General features: G+C 47.0%; 9 protein-coding genes across 9 annotated transcripts; 4 read left to right on the forward strand and 5 right to left on the reverse strand.

The window, feature by feature from the left end:
* Nucleotides 1–29: 29 nt before the first annotated feature.
* On the forward strand, nucleotides 30–578 carry KUCA_T00000888001 (uncharacterized protein; the record flags this gene model as incomplete). The annotated part of the gene is made up of 1 exon (XM_022605471.1): nucleotides 30–578. The coding sequence occupies one exon, from the start codon at nucleotides 30–32 to the stop codon at nucleotides 576–578; it is 549 nt and encodes a 182-aa protein (XP_022456936.1).
* Nucleotides 579–653: 75 nt separating this feature from the next.
* Nucleotides 654–2,171, reverse strand: KUCA_T00000889001 (uncharacterized protein; the record flags this gene model as incomplete). Its single annotated transcript, XM_022605472.1, has 1 exon — nucleotides 654–2,171. One exon carries the CDS (start codon nucleotides 2,169–2,171, stop codon nucleotides 654–656), a length of 1,518 nt encoding a protein of 505 aa, XP_022456937.1.
* Nucleotides 2,172–4,792: 2,621 nt separating this feature from the next.
* KUCA_T00000890001 (uncharacterized protein) lies at nucleotides 4,793–5,467 on the forward strand (the record flags this gene model as incomplete). Its single annotated transcript, XM_022605473.1, has 1 exon — nucleotides 4,793–5,467. One exon carries the CDS (start codon nucleotides 4,793–4,795, stop codon nucleotides 5,465–5,467), a length of 675 nt encoding a protein of 224 aa, XP_022456938.1.
* A 928-nt stretch (nucleotides 5,468–6,395) lies between these two features.
* KUCA_T00000891001 (uncharacterized protein) lies at nucleotides 6,396–6,701 on the reverse strand (the record flags this gene model as incomplete). Its single annotated transcript, XM_022605475.1, has 1 exon — nucleotides 6,396–6,701. The coding sequence occupies one exon, from the start codon at nucleotides 6,699–6,701 to the stop codon at nucleotides 6,396–6,398; it is 306 nt and encodes a 101-aa protein (XP_022456939.1).
* A 607-nt stretch (nucleotides 6,702–7,308) lies between these two features.
* KUCA_T00000892001 (uncharacterized protein) lies at nucleotides 7,309–8,430 on the reverse strand (the record flags this gene model as incomplete). Its single annotated transcript, XM_022605476.1, has 1 exon — nucleotides 7,309–8,430. The coding sequence occupies one exon, from the start codon at nucleotides 8,428–8,430 to the stop codon at nucleotides 7,309–7,311; it is 1,122 nt and encodes a 373-aa protein (XP_022456940.1).
* A 331-nt stretch (nucleotides 8,431–8,761) lies between these two features.
* On the forward strand, nucleotides 8,762–10,587 carry KUCA_T00000893001 (uncharacterized protein; the record flags this gene model as incomplete). The annotated part of the gene is made up of 2 exons (XM_022605477.1): nucleotides 8,762–8,806; nucleotides 8,863–10,587. 2 exons carry the CDS (start codon nucleotides 8,762–8,764, stop codon nucleotides 10,585–10,587), a joined length of 1,770 nt encoding a protein of 589 aa, XP_022456941.1.
* Nucleotides 10,588–11,038: 451 nt separating this feature from the next.
* Nucleotides 11,039–12,569, forward strand: KUCA_T00000894001 (uncharacterized protein; the record flags this gene model as incomplete). The annotated part of the gene is made up of 2 exons (XM_022605478.1): nucleotides 11,039–11,082; nucleotides 11,210–12,569. The coding sequence occupies 2 exons, from the start codon at nucleotides 11,039–11,041 to the stop codon at nucleotides 12,567–12,569; spliced, it is 1,404 nt and encodes a 467-aa protein (XP_022456942.1).
* A 318-nt stretch (nucleotides 12,570–12,887) lies between these two features.
* On the reverse strand, nucleotides 12,888–14,366 carry KUCA_T00000895001 (uncharacterized protein; the record flags this gene model as incomplete). Its single annotated transcript, XM_022605479.1, has 1 exon — nucleotides 12,888–14,366. One exon carries the CDS (start codon nucleotides 14,364–14,366, stop codon nucleotides 12,888–12,890), a length of 1,479 nt encoding a protein of 492 aa, XP_022456943.1.
* A 1,615-nt stretch (nucleotides 14,367–15,981) lies between these two features.
* On the reverse strand, nucleotides 15,982–18,216 carry KUCA_T00000896001 (uncharacterized protein; the record flags this gene model as incomplete). The annotated part of the gene is made up of 1 exon (XM_022605480.1): nucleotides 15,982–18,216. One exon carries the CDS (start codon nucleotides 18,214–18,216, stop codon nucleotides 15,982–15,984), a length of 2,235 nt encoding a protein of 744 aa, XP_022456944.1.
* Nucleotides 18,217–18,507: the final 291 nt, after the last annotated feature.

Below are 18,507 nucleotides of genomic sequence, written 5' to 3' on the forward strand. Positions count from 1 at the left end.
AGGACTCGTCCGAGTCACGCTGGGTGCAAATGGATAAAATCCGGTACTTGGCTCCGGATGGTAAAGAGCGTGATTGGGAAATGACATCACGAAAGACTCGCCTTGAAGGAGCGCTGGTAGATGGAGTTGGAATTTTGGCCATTCTCAAGTCAGGCTCTGAGCCTCAGGTGTTGCTTCAGAAACAGTTCAGGCCTCCCGTTGAGGGTATTTGCATCGAAATTCCGGCCGGGCTAATTGATCCTGCTGAGTCAATTACTGAATGCGCTTTGAGGGAACTCAAGGAGGAAACGGGTTACAAAGGGTCGGTGGTGGAACAATCGGGTGTGATGTTCAATGACCCAGGCTTCACTAACACGAACATGTCGATGGTAATAGTAAACATTGACCTGGAAGACCCTGAGAATCAGAACCCAGTCCCAGAACTCGAGGAAAACGAGTTCATCGAAACTTTTGCAGTTCCCTTGGCTACACTTGACACTGAGTTGGCAGAACTGGAAAAGGCTGGCTACCGGGTGGATGCCAGGTTATTCAATGTGGCCATTGGGCTGAAAATTGCTCGCGAATTCAAGCTATTCTGACTGTTTTATGGTGCTACATAGAGACTCGATCAGATTGAAAGCATATTCAACTTAACTTATAGAACAGAGAAACACTCATGCGGTAAGAACACGCAAGGTGTTTGTGTGGCCCAAACCCTTGGTCCATCCCTGGACGGCGATGATGGAGTCTCCCTTAGACAGGATTCCGAGCTCAATTGCCTCACTAACTCCAACCTGGAGACGCTTCTCAACGTCCTCTTGCCATTCCTCGATACGGTCCTCGCCGTAGATGAATGGGTACACTCCGCGGTAAAGGTGGGAATACCTGGCAGCCTCATTGTTTCTGGTGATCATGATGATTGGACAGTCAGGTCTGTACTTGGAACAGAGTCTGGCGGTGGTTCCTGAAGTGGACAGGACGATGATGGCCTTTGCACCCTGCTCAAAGTGGGATGAAACAGCGGCCATGGCCAAGGTCTCGGCGGTCTCGGTAGGACGGTTAGTGAGCTCGCGGATCTCGTACGAGTTGGTCTTGTAGGCCCAGGCCTTCTCGGCAATCAAACAGGTCTGGTGCATCATGGCAACAGCCTCGATAGGGTAGTTACCCTTGGCAGTCTCTCCAGACAGCATGACACAGTCGGCACCGTCCAAGATGGCGTTACCGACATCAGAGACTTCGGCTCTAGTGGGACGAGGGTTGTAGGTCATGGACTCAAGCATCTGAGTGGCACAAATGACTGGCTTACCAGCAAGGTTGCACTTTGCAATGAGCTGCTTTTGGACCACAAACACCTGAGGAGCTGGGATTTCAATACCAAGATCTCCTCTGGCAACCATGACACCATCGGTCTCCTTGAGAATCTCGTCAAAGTTGTTGACTCCCTGCTGGTTCTCGATCTTGGCAATGATCTGGATCTGGGCACCGTCTTCACCGAGGACCTTGCGGATCTCCTTGATGTCGTTACCGGTTCTGATGAACGAGGCAAACACCATGTGGACCTTGTTCTTAACACCGAAGCGCAGATCGGCCTTGTCCTTGTCGGACAAAGCGGGCAAGTCCACGTCAGTGTTGGGCAGGTTGACACCCTTGTGGGAGCAAACCTTTCCGGCGTTGATGGATCTGACCTTCAAAGTCTTGTCATCCACGATCTGCAAAACCTCAAACGAAAGAACACCGTCGTCGATGTAAATGATCTTGCCTGGCTCAATCACCTTGGTAATGTTGGCGTAGTCGATGAACATGATCTTGTCATCGGAGGCCTTGGCATACTGCAAGTCAGTGGTAAACACCATCTCGTGTCCGGCTTGAATAGGGTAGTCTACCTCACCACGGGTGGTTCCGGTTCTGATCTCAGGGCCCTTGGTGTCGAGAGCAATTGCCAAAGGACGGCCTGGATACAGCTCCTCGGACTTGCGGGCATTGTCCACCACGCTCTGGTGGTACTCGTACGAACCGTGCGAGAAGTTCATCCGCACGATGTTCAGACCAGCTTTGCGGAGCTTGACCAGGACTTCTGGATCGTTAGTCTTAGGACCGATCGTTCCGATGATTGAAGAGCGACGGTACGACTTGTCAGGGGTGGAGGTGACGTCAAGCGACGTCAACCAGCCGAGTCTCGAGTTGGAGGCCATTGTTGCAAGTGTATAGTATGGGGACTTTAAAGAGGTTTCTGAAGTAGTCTATTCAGGTTGAGCCTTGTAACGAGGTCTATAGAGTTGGTGAACCAAGAAGAAAGAAGACGTATATCGGCAACTGGTGAGGTACATATAGATAGCCCCAACCGAGCGCCACACGACTGGCTGCCCGACTGCCGAAATTTTTTGCTTTGGATGACCTCTGCTGGGGGCCCGTGAAGCGGATGGCAGATATCCGGGTGGTGGGGTGGACGGGTAAATTTAATGGTTTATCTGTGATCGTCTAGGGTATCTGCACATCTCATCCTTCGATGCCATTTGACGGATCACAAGTCCCGGTGCCAACTGATGCGTGGTGTACGGGTAGACCCCCTCCGTGTTGGTATTTTGGTTTTCCTCTGACATCCGTGATTAATCGATAACAAGAAGCTATGTTTCGTGCGTTTGCATATTTTGCGCCGCATGTTCGTTGACGCGTTTCGCTTGCAGATTTTCTTAGTAGAAGCAGATGAGGCCAGGATAGACATCTTTCGACGCAAATTAGGCGCGGAAAGTCTGGATGTTGTACGTAAAGTCTGGTGATATTGAAAGCGAGATAAATATTTTTGCTGGAATTCTCTGGTCAAAGCGGTGTGGCGCTCCACGTTCGACGTTCATGTCGTAATTAGTTGTGCGCTACCTCGTTCTAGAGCTGCTCAAAAAATAAGTGGAGAATATGCAGGCAATGGACTTAAAACTGGTACATGGTTGAAAGATGACAGTGTATCAGCCATGTCTACACTCTGGGTCCCATTCAACGATGGCTTGAAACAAAATCTTCCGAATATGATATTCGGAAGTTCCTACTGTATCTCCGACCCTCCCCCCGCTGTGTTCTTGAATAGACCGAAACTACTGTTGCCTATTCTTGCATCTGGCTTTAATGGTACCGAGCATTGTCAAATGCCTCGTATAATTATCCAGGCTATTTCTCTTCGCCGAAACATCTGCAGCCTTCAGTGTTCGGTCTAATTATTCTTTGTGATCGCGGCAAAACGAAACACGGCCAACTGTCACTAACCCCGCAGAAATAGTCCATAGTGGCGTGTTTGGTTATTGTCCCAATCTCCACAGCTTGCAGCGTTGTCATTAAAGCGGCGGGGCACCGGAGCTACGATCGAAGGAATGATCACTAAACCCCAAAGCCCAGACCTAAGTGTTGACGTAGAACGCAACAGACCGGTGCTTTGTTAGCATTATTTGATGCAAACTGGGAGCCAGTGATCTTAAAAAATTTTCTGAGATATATGAATTTCCACCATCTAGCCGCAGTGCCGCTTATTCATCCCCCCGACATCGACTATCAGATAGATTGTCTCAAAAGCTGTCCAAAGCTTGCATTCAATAACTCCTAAAAAAATTGAATGGAGTCTGAAATCGATACGTCAAAGGATTATTACAATCAACGCGAATTTCCCTCAGCAGCAATGCCACCATGCCACCAGCCACTGCCAGCAAAGAATTGCTTGTTGCAGATATCTGGCTCCACTAATAGACTAACTTATACGATTGAGCTGTCGAGTTGCAGACGCTAGAGGGGACCAAACAACATGCTCCAGCAAGTGGCAGATCTGTATTTGCTACCGGTTTGCCGAGACTGGGGTTGCTCCCTAGGCGAACAACTGTCAGATACACTCGGCTGAATCATACGGACAAATAAATGCCTAAGCCCTTTTTTTTCTTCCCGGCATCGCGCGGCCTATCTCATTTTTTGCCTTTCTAAACGTTTTCGTTCGTTGCACCCATCAAGATCTTAAACCAAGCCCATCTCTGCATTCGTATTAAAAACGAGTCATTTGGACCCCCTTCCTTTTTTATGCATGCAGGAATTCACTACATGCATCCCAAATAGGAAGTATGAAATAGCAAGTTACTTTCAAGAAAGGTTAAACTGCCCGAAACTCAAATGCAAGTCAAGTGTTAGGAGTATAGCCACGAAAACATAGAGGCATTATATTACTCCAAATTTTTGTCAAAGCCTGCCTATTTGTATTTTTTGACATTTTTCGATTCTCCAGATATCCTGCGTTCTGAAGATTCGCGTGGTCATGACTGTCTGGCGGAAAAATCACTCCATCATGCTGCAAGCGGCGGATGCGCAGAACGATAGATTGATTAAACCCGAGGGCACTTGCCAATGGGAGTCTTTTATTCTGCGTCTGGCCATCTGCAGCAAGAAGTGCGTTAAACCATAACACCTGGCGCAGCCTGCATCAGATTGAGTAAACCTATTGGTTATCGTGCATCCGTTGGGCTGGTTTGGCAGTCGTTCTTGCGTCTGTCGCCGACAGGTTTTCTGAATGGGATTGCTAACATAGCGTTGTGCATCTGGGTCGCACCATAGTTGCGGGAGTAGACCCAATAAACCTTAAATTTATTTATACGGGTAAACTTTCAAATGCCAGGGAGCAAAGCATATATAAATCTGCCTGTAAGTTCTTGAGCCGGTTTTCTCTCAGATCTTGATGGATATTTCCAATTTTTCGCGCGTCAAAACAAGATTAAAATAAAAAGGAGTTACTTCTAGCCATCCTCTGTCACACTATCTGGTCGTTTTTACATTAGCATTCTCGTATTACATGTCTGAGTCACCTAGCTGGTCAGGGCCAAAGAAGAAGCGGCCGCGGAGAAGACACTGCGAACTAGTTTGCCATTACGCCTGCAATTTCGGTACATGCCGTAAGGCCTATGGGACACTTTCGCACTTGAATGTACATGTTGTGACACAAAATCACGGAAGCAAACGGAAAGGCGAGGAGTTCAAGGAAATCCGTCTTATGTTGCGCAGACAAAGGTTGGAATCGAAGCGAATGATGCGGGAGAATCGTTTCAAAAGGTCGGGAGAAACGGCAGTAGGATCCGAAAACGAAGATGATAATCCTGACGAAGACAGTGTCTCCAGTTTTTCAGGCTCAACTCCATCTCTGGTTCTTGATGACGTTGAGCCCACAACGCTTCCACCCGAGCAATACTACACCTTGTCTCCAGAACAATATAATAACGAAGCCCGTGCACCAGGCACAGACAGTTTTGACTGGGCCACTGGACTTAAGGCCGAAAGCTACATATCCGAAGTCCAATCCTATCAACACCAGGATTATGTACCACAATCACAGTCGCTGGTGCAACTCCAACTCAGTCTCAACAACTTCAACCTGTTTAATATGGGTCATGGGGCCTCTTCTTTCAAGCAGGATCTGAAAAACTTTGATTATGTTTTGCCTAATGTTCATTTGACGCGCTTTACTAGTTGACAGCGACTCACATTCTTTTGTTCCTTGATATCTTTCTCTCTTTGTTTTTGGTTCTTTTTCACTGGCCACCGGGGGCTCTTCGGCTTGTTTTTGAGTTTAGTTGGTTTTGACTCTCATTAGCTGCAAGTCGTCGCCCGTAGAGACATTTGTGCATATTTGATTTCTTTGTCGCCTTGTGTCCTTTGTCCGTTTTTTTCTCATTTTTGAGGCATTTGGATTCTCTGGCAAGCCTCTTTTCTATCTTTTATTTTGGTTTTTTTAGGGTTCTTCTTTTCCGGGGTTGTTCTCGTGATTGTTTTTAATTAACTGTTATTCCTAGATTCATTCTACACAAATTCCAATACTCGTATGTTGCCATCATTTACCCCATCTAGTCTGCGCGTGGTGCGGAACTAACAAAGACAGATGCAGCAGGTGCATGAACAGCCGCGTCAGCCTAGGGTTTTTTTAAAAGCAAAGAAAAGCCGTGAATTTCTGTTTTTTGAAATGGCGAAACGTCTCGTCTGGGATTTTTTTGTGATAAGAGTTACAAATCGCATCTCCAGCTCCTGCGATTAGTGTTTTCTTTTGCTTCTCATCGTTTTCGCAATACAGGCACTCTGATATACCCCCGAAGCGTTGTTGGCGATGCCTAACCCCTGTTATTTTATACCTAATCTCTATTATTCAACCTGCGTCAAAATTTAATAACGCGTAAGTCCAAGTCTAAAGGTTTATTATCGCCCTTCGCATCGCCACTTTGAAATTTTACAGGAAGAGACTCGCGTCTCTCAACTCTATCTTTCGAAAAATCTGGATTTGTTCCCCATTAGGAAATTTTTTTGTTAGATGAATAGGTTATAAAAAGCGGCGTACTTTCAAAGGGGGCATACGCATGCATGTCTAAATAGAATATCGTGGGTCTCGTAGGGATTCTGAGCAAGTAGCTCTAAACATACCAGTATCCGGCTTTGTTGGCTTCAACGACGACAGAAGGCCATGCCAGAAAGCCAAACATTAGCGAGCCCCAAATGGCCACTGCTGGCACGACTCTCTTGGCTTCCTGGAGATAAGGGTTTGGGCCGAGCCTGGGGGAAGCTCTCTTGGTGCTGCGAGCAACCATTTTTGGGATTTGTCCAATGAGAACGTTGGGTTTGACGTAAAGGGCCATTGTTGGGAAAGGCTTGTGTGTAGCGTGTAAAAGGCAAAGGGTCGATGGCGCTTTTCTATTTCGATGAGAACGATGAGTTGGCATCAATCAGTTGGCATTGGCAGAATCCATGTCAATATATATTCAACCCTCCCATATTATTCACACTCAAAAATCGTGCGATTTTTCACTTCAAAGTCGTACCACTGTGACTTGATCGTGTGAAATGTGTGTGGAACGATTTCTAAGGTGGTGTGACGACTGACTAGTCACGGCTCAATTGGGAAGCCATCGGGTCAGCCGAAAAGTGTATGTCCGGTCTGCGCGGTTTGTTCTGGCTCGCACGCAACTGCCGTTTCCAAGCGTTCGTTTGAATGGCCAGCTTTACGCTTGGTCTTCGCAGTTTGCATTAAATGCCAGGCAATGCAGCCTACCGTCCCAAGATATGCAGCTAAACGAAACAAGACAATAACGGTGAAAAGCTTGAAATAAACGCAGGATGCATTGAACTGCATTGTCAATATAATATAACACCTTAATAAGCTCCTTCCAAAGACAAATTTCAGATTATCGATGCTGTTATTCGTTCATTCACAAACGCTCAAAGGGGCATTAGACGAGCCTCGCATCTCGTGCGATACGACGACCCCTTCAAACGGGACTGCCGCTACTTTCAACTTTAGCACGTGCGAGTAGAGACAGTTCCAAATAATCACTGCCGCAAGCGAATGAATTCTTTAAAGAAATTGTTCTTGGATATGGCGATGCCATGGTCGTAGCCGTACTCTACCACCTGTGAAATTTCCAGAGCTTTGGTCATCGCACAACAACATTCGATGAACGAGTCTAGCTTTATTTCTCCAGAGCTACTGGCATAAACCTGAAAAATGCTCCAAATCGTACGTTGCGAGATGCGGTGACCCAGCATCGTGGTCTTGAACTCATCAAACCCCATGGCTCCATTCGCGTTGGTGTCATTTTTGTAGTAAGTCGTCTCCATGTGTCTCAAACACTCGCACAGATCCAAAAATTCCTCGTCAGTCATCAGCCCTTTTGGTGAGGCGCAGTACGAGTGGAAAAGCATGCGTGTGGCACTGCTCTTGAACGGTGTGCGGTCCGGGTTGAATAACACATCAGCCAAATCCGACTCAATCAGGCTTCTTCTCGGCACGGTGCGCACTAGCTCCAACAAACTTCGAACTTCACTTCTTTCGAGGGTCATAGGCACCTTCTCCTTCCACAGTCTGTGTAGTTCATCAATCAAATTAAGGCGAACGGGCGAACGCAGGTTGCGAGGCCGTGGGATCTGGACAGCCTCTGCATGAGACCTGGATCTATACGTATGTTCCAATTCGTAGTCATAATCAAGCCTAGGAGCAATGGTTTCGGATCCTGAACGGGAATGTGACCGCGAATTGGACCAGTAACCCTGATTCTGGTGTGTGTCACTTGCAACTCGTCTGCCAATGTCACCAGCTGGAGTGTAAATCGACGATGCCGATGAAGATGAAGACAATCTTGACACTTCCAGTTGTTGCGGAGCTTTTGGGCGTGCGCTCAGAGGTTGCGGCTGAATAATTTGCTGGCGAATCGCAGGTTGTTGTCTTTGAATAGGCCTTTGAATAGGTGTGTGAACCTGTTGTGGAGGTGGCGGAAATCTCGGAGGTGGTTGCGGGCTCTGCTGGACATGGGGTGGGTACTGTTGTTTTTGTTGTGGATAAATTGGTTGATTCTGGCGTGGAGGTGGTGCTGGAACATCTATAACTGCGGCACTTGGTGAAGGGAACGATTGAAGCATCTCATTGCCAATAGCGAATTTCTGGTGTTTACCCATGGCGTATTGAAAGAAAATCCCTCGGGCGTAAATTCAAAGTATTTGCAGTCCCGAATTGAATCTCCGCACGCTCGTGTCTTTGCTTAGCTGAAGTGATGGAGGCTTATATCCTTAGAAAGACTAACGGCCGGTGGGATGTATTTTTGGGTGGTCAAACATGTCGTGCGCATGATAAATGTAATAGGTAGTGTGTATGTTAAAACGGTGCTCATCCAAAAATCAGTCAAACCAGAAACGGTAGCAAGTGTGGGCTCATAACCCCACTTATCATAATCAACCCACATATTTGCAGCCAGACTTTGATCTAAAGTTTCTCTCTTTGCCACACAAAATGAGTCTCGAAACTTTAGTTGAGAAATGGCTGGATATAGATAAGGTGAGTTATGCACTTTTGGGGCTTTTGAAAGTGGAAACTAACATATTTTGCCGTAGAACGAGAGAACGAGAGCGGAGATCGAACTGCTGCGCAGAGAGGGCAAGACAGACGAGCTACTTGCCCGGCTAGGGTCACGAATTCTTTTTGGAACAGCTGGTCTGCGGGCTAGAATGGAGGCCGGATTCAGCCGTATGAACGATGTAACTGTGATACAAGCATCGCAGGGTTTGGCAGAGTATATGTTGGAAGAGTCTTTGTCAACTGGGTCTCCCAAAGTGGTGATTGGACATGATCACAGGCACAATTCTGCGAGATTTGCAAAGCTTACGGCGAGTATATTTCTACTTAAAGGTTTCCAAGTAATTTTCCTCGGAGACGGAGTTGTTCCAACACCTTTTGTGCCTTTTGCAATTGACCGTTGCGGAGCCGTTGGTGGAGTCATGGTGACAGCAAGTCACAATCCTGCTGCTGATAACGGCTACAAAGTTTACTGGGGAAACGGTTGTCAGATCACTAGCCCGAGAGATTCGCAGATCCAGGAACAAATCTTAAAGAATTTGGAGCCCATGGAGGCCGTGTGGGATTACGACCGCGTCCTGGAGACCTACGCAGACTCGGTGATTTATTCACGTGAAGAGATTGCAAAGGCGTACCACAAGTCTTTGTGCAAGCATCTAATCAAATCCAAGATTACATCCCAGTTCCGGGCTGTTTATACTCCCATGCACGGCGTCGGGCTGGAGCAGGTGCTTGTAGCTGCTGGTAACCTTGGGTGCGAGCTTGAGATTGTCACTCAGCAGGCACAGCCAGACCCGGACTTTTCTACGGTTAAGTTTCCTAACCCGGAAGAGAAAAACGCGCTGGACTTGGCAATGGAAACTGCAAATCTCAAGGGAATTGACCTGGTTCTTGCGAACGATCCAGATGCAGACAGGTTCTCTGCTGCCGTGAAGGTGGCTGGCAAGTGGAGACAACTTACCGGAAACGAGATCGGGTTTCTATTTGCTGATTACTTGGCTTCTGAGCTGAGTCCAGAGCAATTATCGAGATCGTATTTTCTGAATTCTACAGTATCTTCGCAAATGATCAAAGCAGTGGCTGCTAAGAATGGGTGCAATTATGAAGACACGCTTACTGGATTCAAATGGATCGGTAATAAGGCCATAGACCTCGAAAAAAGCGGATATGAGGTTCCGTTCGGTTTTGAAGAAGCCATTGGGTTCATGTTCCCACCCATCCACGACAAAGATGGGATTTCGGCGTTGACTGTGTTCCTTCGAATGTATGATGGGTGGCTTCAAAAAGGTACCAATGCGATTGAGGTATTGCAGAGTGGGTTTGAGAAATACGGATTTTTCAAGGAGTGCAATGGCTATTACGTGGTACCGAGGTTGGACTCAACAGAAAAAATTTTCAACAGCACCATCAGAAGCTCACAAAAGAATGGCTCGTATGAATTTCCCCACACAATTGCAAACTACAGAGTGGTTGCCTGGAGGGATCTTACCCTCGGATTCGACTCGACCACCCCAGACAATGTGCCTGTTCTTCCGGTTGACAGTAGTTCCCAGATGATAACAGTTGTCTTGGAGCCTACTTTTGGCTCCGGAAGTATCAGGTTCACTGCCAGAGGATCCGGAACTGAGCCCAAACTCAAGGTTTATATCGAGGCAACGGCCAACTCTGAGGCAGCAGCTTCTGCTTTGGCAAAAGATGTTTGGAGTGTACTGCGCGATTCCTGGTTTAAGCCGCTAGAGTATAACCTGAAGGAGGTTGTATAAAAGTTATTTTGCTACGGAAAAAAATCATAATTAGTGAGATGACTGTCTAACTGAAGAGCGCCGCACGCTGCGAGCTTAGCATCTGGTCTCGTGCGCATGTCATTTTTTTGCGGCCAGTGCTCGCAACAACTTCCAAGATCCCCCCCATTTGAGCCACCGGGCCTCCTACGCCGGATAATTTCCAGCAAAAAGATGCGAATTCTACTGATAACTATTTTAGATTGGTGCACCAATATCACAACTAACTTTACTTTCATAGCCCGACTCATATCTCGAAACTCCGGGGTCCCAAGTAGTGTGGCTACCCCGATCTCTAGTCAATTGTCAGTACACGACCAATGCAAACCAACACGTCTTTCAATGCCACAAATCGAAATCACTTACTTCTTGTTCTCTACTCCCACAACGACAACCCAGGCGAGAACTGTGAGATTAGGTACATTCCTGTGCGATGTTACGAAGGGATACCAATCACAAGAAGACGGATATTCCAGTGTAGGTGAAGTATGGATTGAAAAGACTGCCAAGCGGGCCGAAGACGCGGCCGGTTGGAACAAGGATTTTTAACCGTTTTTTGCTATTTGTTCTGCTCTTTCGGGTCATGACACTAACTTTTGAGTAGAGCGGAGCCGTTGTATCCCAAATCCTCGAAACGCCGTGGAAACAAGGCGCCTGTGATACCAATAGTGGCGGCAGTGCTGACCTTATTAGCTGTCTACCTGCTGTTTTTCAACGGGAAAGGTGACAAACTGGCGCCCACGCCAACTAGCCAAGCCATCAAAGATAATGTGGCTGTCGACTCTTCCACCATTTCGACAAATTCTCACACTGTGACCATCAACGGTGAAGCCGAAGAACTGCCCGATTCGATCGAATACTATGATCTTAATGACTACGTCGGCTTTGAAGATGGAAAGTCCAAAGAAGACATCATTCTTCTGTGTATTCCACTCAGAAATGCCGAAAAGGTCTTGCCTTTGATGTTCAGAAACATGATGAACATGACGTATTCCCATTCGCTGGTGGACATAGCGTTCCTTGTGAGTGATTGTTCTGAGGACGACCGCACATTTGAGGCTCTGGTGGAGTATACCTCTGCTTTGCAAAGTGGCACTCTACTCCAATTGTTGGATTCTCAGCAGGAGGAGATGAAGAGGAGCGGCATACGTGGCACAAGCGACTTATATCTGTCGTATATGGACAAGGCTTATTCCGAAAATGTGCGGAATGCGTATTCTCCTCCGTATCACGACGAATACGAGAAGCCTTTTAGGAGCATACAGATCTTCCGCAAGGATTTTGGCCAGATCATTGGCCAGGGATTTAGCGATCGTCATGACGTCAAGGTTCAGGGAATTCGTAGGAAGCTGATGGGCCGGGCGCGGAACTGGCTGTTGAGCAACGCTTTGAAGCCGTACCATTCGTGGGTCTACTGGAGAGATGCCGATATTGAGACATCTCCTGGGTCCATCATCGAAGATCTGATGAAGTTCAAGGATTACGACGTGATTGTGCCCAATGTTTGGAGGCCTCTACCGACTTTCCTTGGTAACGAGCAGCCGTACGACCTCAACTCGTGGATGGAAAGTGAAAAGGGCTTGGAACTTGCAAGGAATCTCGGCGAGGACGATGTGATTGTCGAAGGATATCAGGAATACCCCACATGGAGAGTGCATCTCGCGTACATCCGCCAGGAAAACGGTGATAAAAACGAGATTGTTGACCTCGACGGCGTTGGAGGAGTGTCAATTCTTGCAAGGGCCAAGGTTTTCAGGCAAGGTGTGCATTTCCCTGCTTTCACATTCATGAACCATGCGGAAACCGAGGCTTTTGGCAAATTGGCCAGGAAAATGGGGTTCCGGGTTGGTGGGTTGCCCCATTATACGGTCTGGCATATTTATGAGCCGAGCGAGGACGATTTGCAGGATATTTCGAGGATGGAGCGGAAGAAGAGGCGTCTAAGACAGACTTCGGGCAGTTAGTTTGGGCTGGCATGTTATAGAGTCCCTGGGGAGGGAAAGTGTTTAGACATGTGGGAGGTATAGCTGTTTATATGGTCTCAACATGGAGAATGCTGTCCTAGCCTAGGGTGGTCTAAAGCGGTTACTTCCTTTCGATATATATTCACTGGAACCTGCCTGTGTAATTTTAGCATCAGCGTAACATATTCATTTGAAATTGCTCTTTGACGTAATGATAGTTTTATTGATATGGAATAGAGTAAAATGCGGACGAAAAGCAAAAATAGCAAACAGAGTCTTGTGTGGCATACTTAGTGCCATTTATCGTTCATGCCTGGTTCAGATCAAAATCAAGGCAATAACAGGTATTAAAACAAATGCATAGCGAAACGGCTGTGTTGATGGTGCTGAGTTTTGGGCCTGGGTTGATGACGTAGTTGAGTTTCCGTTAGTAGAAGACGACGACGAAACAGACGACGACGAAGACGAAGACGATTTCGTTGAGGTGGTGATGGTCTGTAATGTGGAAGTGGTCTGTGTGGCTGTAGATGCTTGTGCAGCAGCAGCAGCAGTGGTGGACTCAGACACCACGTTTATGTTATAGTATCTCTCGGCAAGACCAACCTGTTGGTTTCCGTAATCAAAGCGTGAATACACCTTCTTGAGGAAAAGTCCTCCCAAAATCCAGAGCTTTTCACTGGTGACATCTAGACCTTGGATGTTGCTGATGCAGTAGCCATAGTAGTCAGACTCGGACGAATATGCAGAGCCAAGATAGTCTGAAGAAGTCAATGTCCAATTGTGCCCGCCAATTTCGAAAGAAATCTCTTTGGTACTGTTGCAAAGAATAGCAAAGCTGTTTCCGTCACTGATAGAGTTGTCAAAATATGAGTGGAGGTATTGGGCATCAGCTAACGAAAGGATGATTCCAGTGGTACCGGAGTCGAGAATGGCATTTCCAGAGAGCTTGGAAGACGCGTTTTTTGCCTTCACAGCATCATCATCAACAAACAAGCCGTCCACTTGAATCTTCCAGTAGGAAGCTGAGTTTTGAATCACGTCCACGGTGTAGAAATCACCACTATAAAGCTCTTCCAGGTCCTGGCCTATGATCAGAAGACCAGCTCCAGCTGTCTCAACAGTCAGGTTTCCCAGAATGAGCGAAAATGTTGACTCAGAGATTGAGCCCTGTTGTCTCAATGCGGTGATCACGTTCTCCAGACTCGCAGACGAAGAATTGTCCGAGGGGAGTCCGAGCACTCCGCTGAAGGGATAGTTCTCGAAGATTGACGGCACGGTACTGGCATAGCCAATGTTGAAATCTTCGGCAGTCAGCCCGGCCACCGTCACATCCTCCGTGGCAATTTTCCCCGAGGCTGTTCCACTTGTGTATGCCAAAGAGAACGTGGATGTGGTTTTGTCGTCAGAAGGCAAACTCAAAGTGGTCTTATTTTCACAAGCATCAGACTCGCAATCTGAAGCGTAAACCCATAGATACGGCGATCCGGTATCCAGAAGCAGCGGCACGCTCTCGTCTCCTACTGTCACGTTCAGAAAGAAAGAATTCTGCTCCGAATCGGTTTCCAAAAGCTGGATTCCAGTTCCCAGAGTAACGGTAACGTCTGACGACGAGTTCGACGCGCCCAGCACCGTCTGTTCTTTCAGCGACACAGCCGCCGACCGCGAAGACGATATCTCAGTTAGTTTGGCCACCGATTCACCATGGTTGTTCTTGATGAAGCCAGGCACCAATGGCTCGAAGGCCAGGGCTGTCCCGAGACAGGCAAGCACCGCGCTCGCCTTGTGGTACAGTCTCATAGTCGAAAAGAAGGGCCTCTATAACAACAGCCAGGAGCGAACAGAACAAAAAGCGACCAGCAAACCCCGTCAGTTGTTCTCTAGCAACAAACGTTTATAAAAACAGTTTTTAGAGTAAAAAAAAGAGGTATTGACAACTCTGACAGTATATGTCCAGTCCAGGTGAGGCACCTGAGACGTAGCGTGAAAAAGGTCTGTGATGAAATTACCCGATTGGTCAAATTGGCTTGGGCGGCCTCCTTTGGGCGTCTAACGTGTTGGCGGTAAACCAGAGGAGTAAAAAAAAACAAGGAATTGGGCCGCAATTCTAAAAATAAGTGCCTTACAGCTCATAAATGCTAATAGTAAGTTATATTTTTAGTATATAATCCATGTAGTTAAGCTGGGTTCGACCAGAAGATGGCCAAATAACGTGTTTATGCCTGTGCTCGAAGGGGAGTTTTGGGGCTTTTAGCTCCTTTCCCAATCGGGCCAGTTTCTCAAAACCCGTGTTGCAAGCCATTATATTCCGGTAAGGGCCCTTTTTCAGCACGTTTAAATAGTATGCGATAACTGCAAATGTTTTCACGACCTCTTTGAATATTTTGTATTCGTGCCTTCGCTTGTGAAACTCTCTTTTTTCAAGCAGGACATCTCCACTAATTACGATAATTATGTACCAATTGATCACTACAACCCACCAGCACTCTCCCTGCAAATTGACTATAGAGTTACATGAGAAAACGCCGGTTTGGTCTGATGCATCTCGGCTAGTCTAAAATTATATAGCATCTGCGAAGCATGCACCTCGGAACAATTCCTCCTGGCGCTTCGCGGTCTGACGCGTCTTTCGAAAGTCGCGTTCCGGTAAGTCTCAAGAGTTGGTACAGTGGCTATTAAATTCCCAGCGGAACAGCGTGCACGTGGCTGTTTCAGAGCAACACTAATAACTTCTGGTCAATTATATGCCAAAAAAATAAGTATTAGGCCTTGATCATGTGCCTTGCTACCACACTGAGGAATGTCTCTCTACTCAGTCCGGCTTGGGTATGACAGACCAGACTCTCGTCAACTATTTCTCACTTTTATTAGTTTTTCTTTGAAGTAGATTAAACGAAATCACTTATCCATGCAAATCAATATCCAATTTCTATCCATTTTGCTGGTAAAAAACTCTTTTTTCTTAAGAAGTGCTTTAACCATTTTGTTGCAGTATGTGCAGATTTAACAAAATATCTCCCGCTTCGTTCCTCATGGCCCAATGGTCACGGCGTCTGGCTACGATTTCTTAGTCACTTCTGGAACCAGAAGATTCCAGGTTCGACTCCTGGTGGGGAAGCAATTTTTTTTGCTATTTGAAGAGTAGAAATGGAGGTTGGATTCTACATTTGATTATAAGTTTGTTTGTTTTTTTGACCTTCTAGGGTTTAAACATGATTATATACCCGTTTTTCAGTGATTGTCTGATAGTACTAGCGTGCAGCGTTCGAAACTGGGGTTGGAGACGCCAATTCTGACAGCTTACGCATGCAGCACTAAGGACGGCTTTTCATCTGTTCGGTGCATTTTTCTCGGTAAGTTTTTGCAATTATCAGCGTCTGGCTCGTTTGGTTGCCGTATCTTTACATATTTTACATTAGTCATCATCCTCCTCAAGCTCCAGCATTAGCTCTTTGGCAAGCTCATCATCACTCTCCTCTTCATCAGGCCTAGCCCGCTTCACGGAGTCTCCAACATCTGTTTCGTCTCTCGAACGCTTCTTTTCGTTGGAGTCATCTTCAGATCCACTCTCGTCTTCTTCCGAGTCGTAGTCAGATCCCACAAACTCCTTCATTTCCTCACTAAGTTGGTCCCAGTCTATATCAGCAACTACCGCACCCTCACTCATCCCAAAACTGCTGCGGTACTTGGCCAGTTGTGCCTCGGGTAAAACATCCTCTGGCGAGAACTCAAGTGTGAAGTCATCCTCAGGCACTTTCTCCCACAGGGAAATGCACTTGAAGATCCAGTCCGGGTTCACTATCTTCACGTTCGGGTTCAGTGACTTGGCCAACTTCACCTTGAAGGTGCCTGGGTTCTTACTTATCACATGAGTAACCGAAGGCACATAGTCAGACACCACGGTCGCACCGAAAGACCTAGTCCAGATCACGATGTCGGCTGAATCCATGTTTGTTCCAAGGGGAAGAATTCCAGAGAACAAAAAGGTGTACTCCTTGAAAACAAGGTCTCTCATCCCATCCATTATGTTTTCAACCCGAGGCTCAACCCCGTTGTTCTTTTCAATCTCGTAGAAGTACTCGTTGTGCACGCGAAAAAGAGCCTGACCCAAAGTCTCGAGCTCGGTATCATCATCACTTAAAAGATTGTGCATGATAGGAGCATTTTCCTTTTCAGTGGCACCGTTCTCAGAGTCGGAATCCTCTTCGTCCTTGATGATCTTGTCCAAATCGTGTTGCAGCTTTGCAAGTGGGCGGTCTTGCTCTTGCTGCTCAAGAGAAGCAGTCCTCTCAGTAGCCTGTGCCACAAGAAGAACTGAGTCTTGAGCCTCGTGTGCAATGGCCATGATCCTGTCAACAGGTGACTCGACATCTTCTTCGTCCTCTTTGGCCGGCTCTTCTACCCCGCTCTCAGAATGCGCACTGGGCTCTGGTGATTCCTTTTCATCTGATGACGATTCGGAACCAGCACTTTCATCATTCTCAGAGCTGGCGCGCTCAGCAGACGTGCCAGCTCCTTCTTGGGAAGATTTGGCCGCATTCAGCTGGTCCTCCAGATCCGCTACCGACTTTTTCTTTTTGGAAGGACCTAGCAACGCATTTTGACGAGGCAGAAAACTTGAATTGATGTCCCCAATACCTACAAAGAAGTCGTATGGAACAACTTTGATCAAATTGGGGCTCCAATTCCAAACGTCGCCACGGTCGTCTATCACCACCACCATCGAAGTGTCAACGGGAAACAGTCGCTTCAGCGATTTCTGGGTCAGAGAGCCGCTTTCATCTCGCGATAAGATTCTGTCTCCAAAATACTTTTCTTCGGGGTCAATAAGCTTGGCAATTGATTTAGCATACGCCCTGGTGGCCATCGTGTAGATGTGCAATTCATACATCTTGGATACTTTCTCTAAGAACTCCTCCAAACCAGGCCGTAGCTTCACGTAATACCAGCGGATATTGGGCGCAGGTTTTGGTCCAGTGTAGCTGGATGGAAGAATGATATCCTCTTTCAATGAGAAAGACTTAACATTTTTGAGCGATTCGTAATTTGGGTTGGTGGGATCTTGTCTCCATTCGCCAACAGTTGGGTCAACGGTTGCGTGGATAACCGTCTGGTCCAAATCCACCACCAAAATAAGCTTACCCTCGTTAATCAGTCGTTTGGTAGAATCAGTTTCGATCTTTTCGGCCTCACTTTTAGAAACCTTCAAATTGGCAGTTCCATGCGACATCGAAATCGGCGCCCTATCCCGGTTCGAGTATCCGGAATAGTCCTCGTCCTCCACAGATTGTCCACACATAGCACATAGCCCTCCATATTGAATCGGGTGGGTACAAGCCTCGAGAATATTGGCAATCGTATGTCGCGCGTTTGCAATTTCGTCTCCAACATTGACAAACACCTGCTGGATCTCACCTTCAATCGGCGACTCAAAAGTTCCAACCGACTCAACCTTAACCAATTGACGACTTGACTCGTCGCTGTCCTCTTCCTCTACTTCGCCCAGAGGAATTGGCTCCATCTCCCAGTACTTAAACGTGATCACCGTGGTGTGTTTCTTGAGCAACTGGCCCGGATGCATTGTCACTCTCGTCACCACTAACGGATAGGGTAGCGACGATGGTAACTGCAGCTCCGTTGTGTCAGCCATTATTTCAAAAAAACGAGTTGTCAGGGTGTTTCTTGGGTAGTTGTAGAGCGAGCAGAGAAACAAGACAATCACATTTGCTAGCTGACAAGTTACATGGAGAGTTTTGGGTCGTACACGTAGGCAACTAGCCATTTCTTCAACTGTGGCTTGGTGCGGCTGAACTGGGTATTGCAGAGTGTGGAGAGTCCCCCACCTAACAGGTTGGGATATACATCTAGATTACTTGGTTAACTATTGGAAGATGATTTAAATCAGTTGTAGGATTAAGTGGACTTCTCTGGGTTGAAATGA

This window comes from Kuraishia capsulata, genomic scaffold (assembly GCF_000576695.1).
Source record: "Kuraishia capsulata CBS 1993 genomic scaffold, Kuraishia_capsulata_scaffold_1, whole genome shotgun sequence".
Taxonomy (NCBI): Eukaryota; Fungi; Ascomycota; class Pichiomycetes; order Pichiales; family Pichiaceae; genus Kuraishia; species Kuraishia capsulata.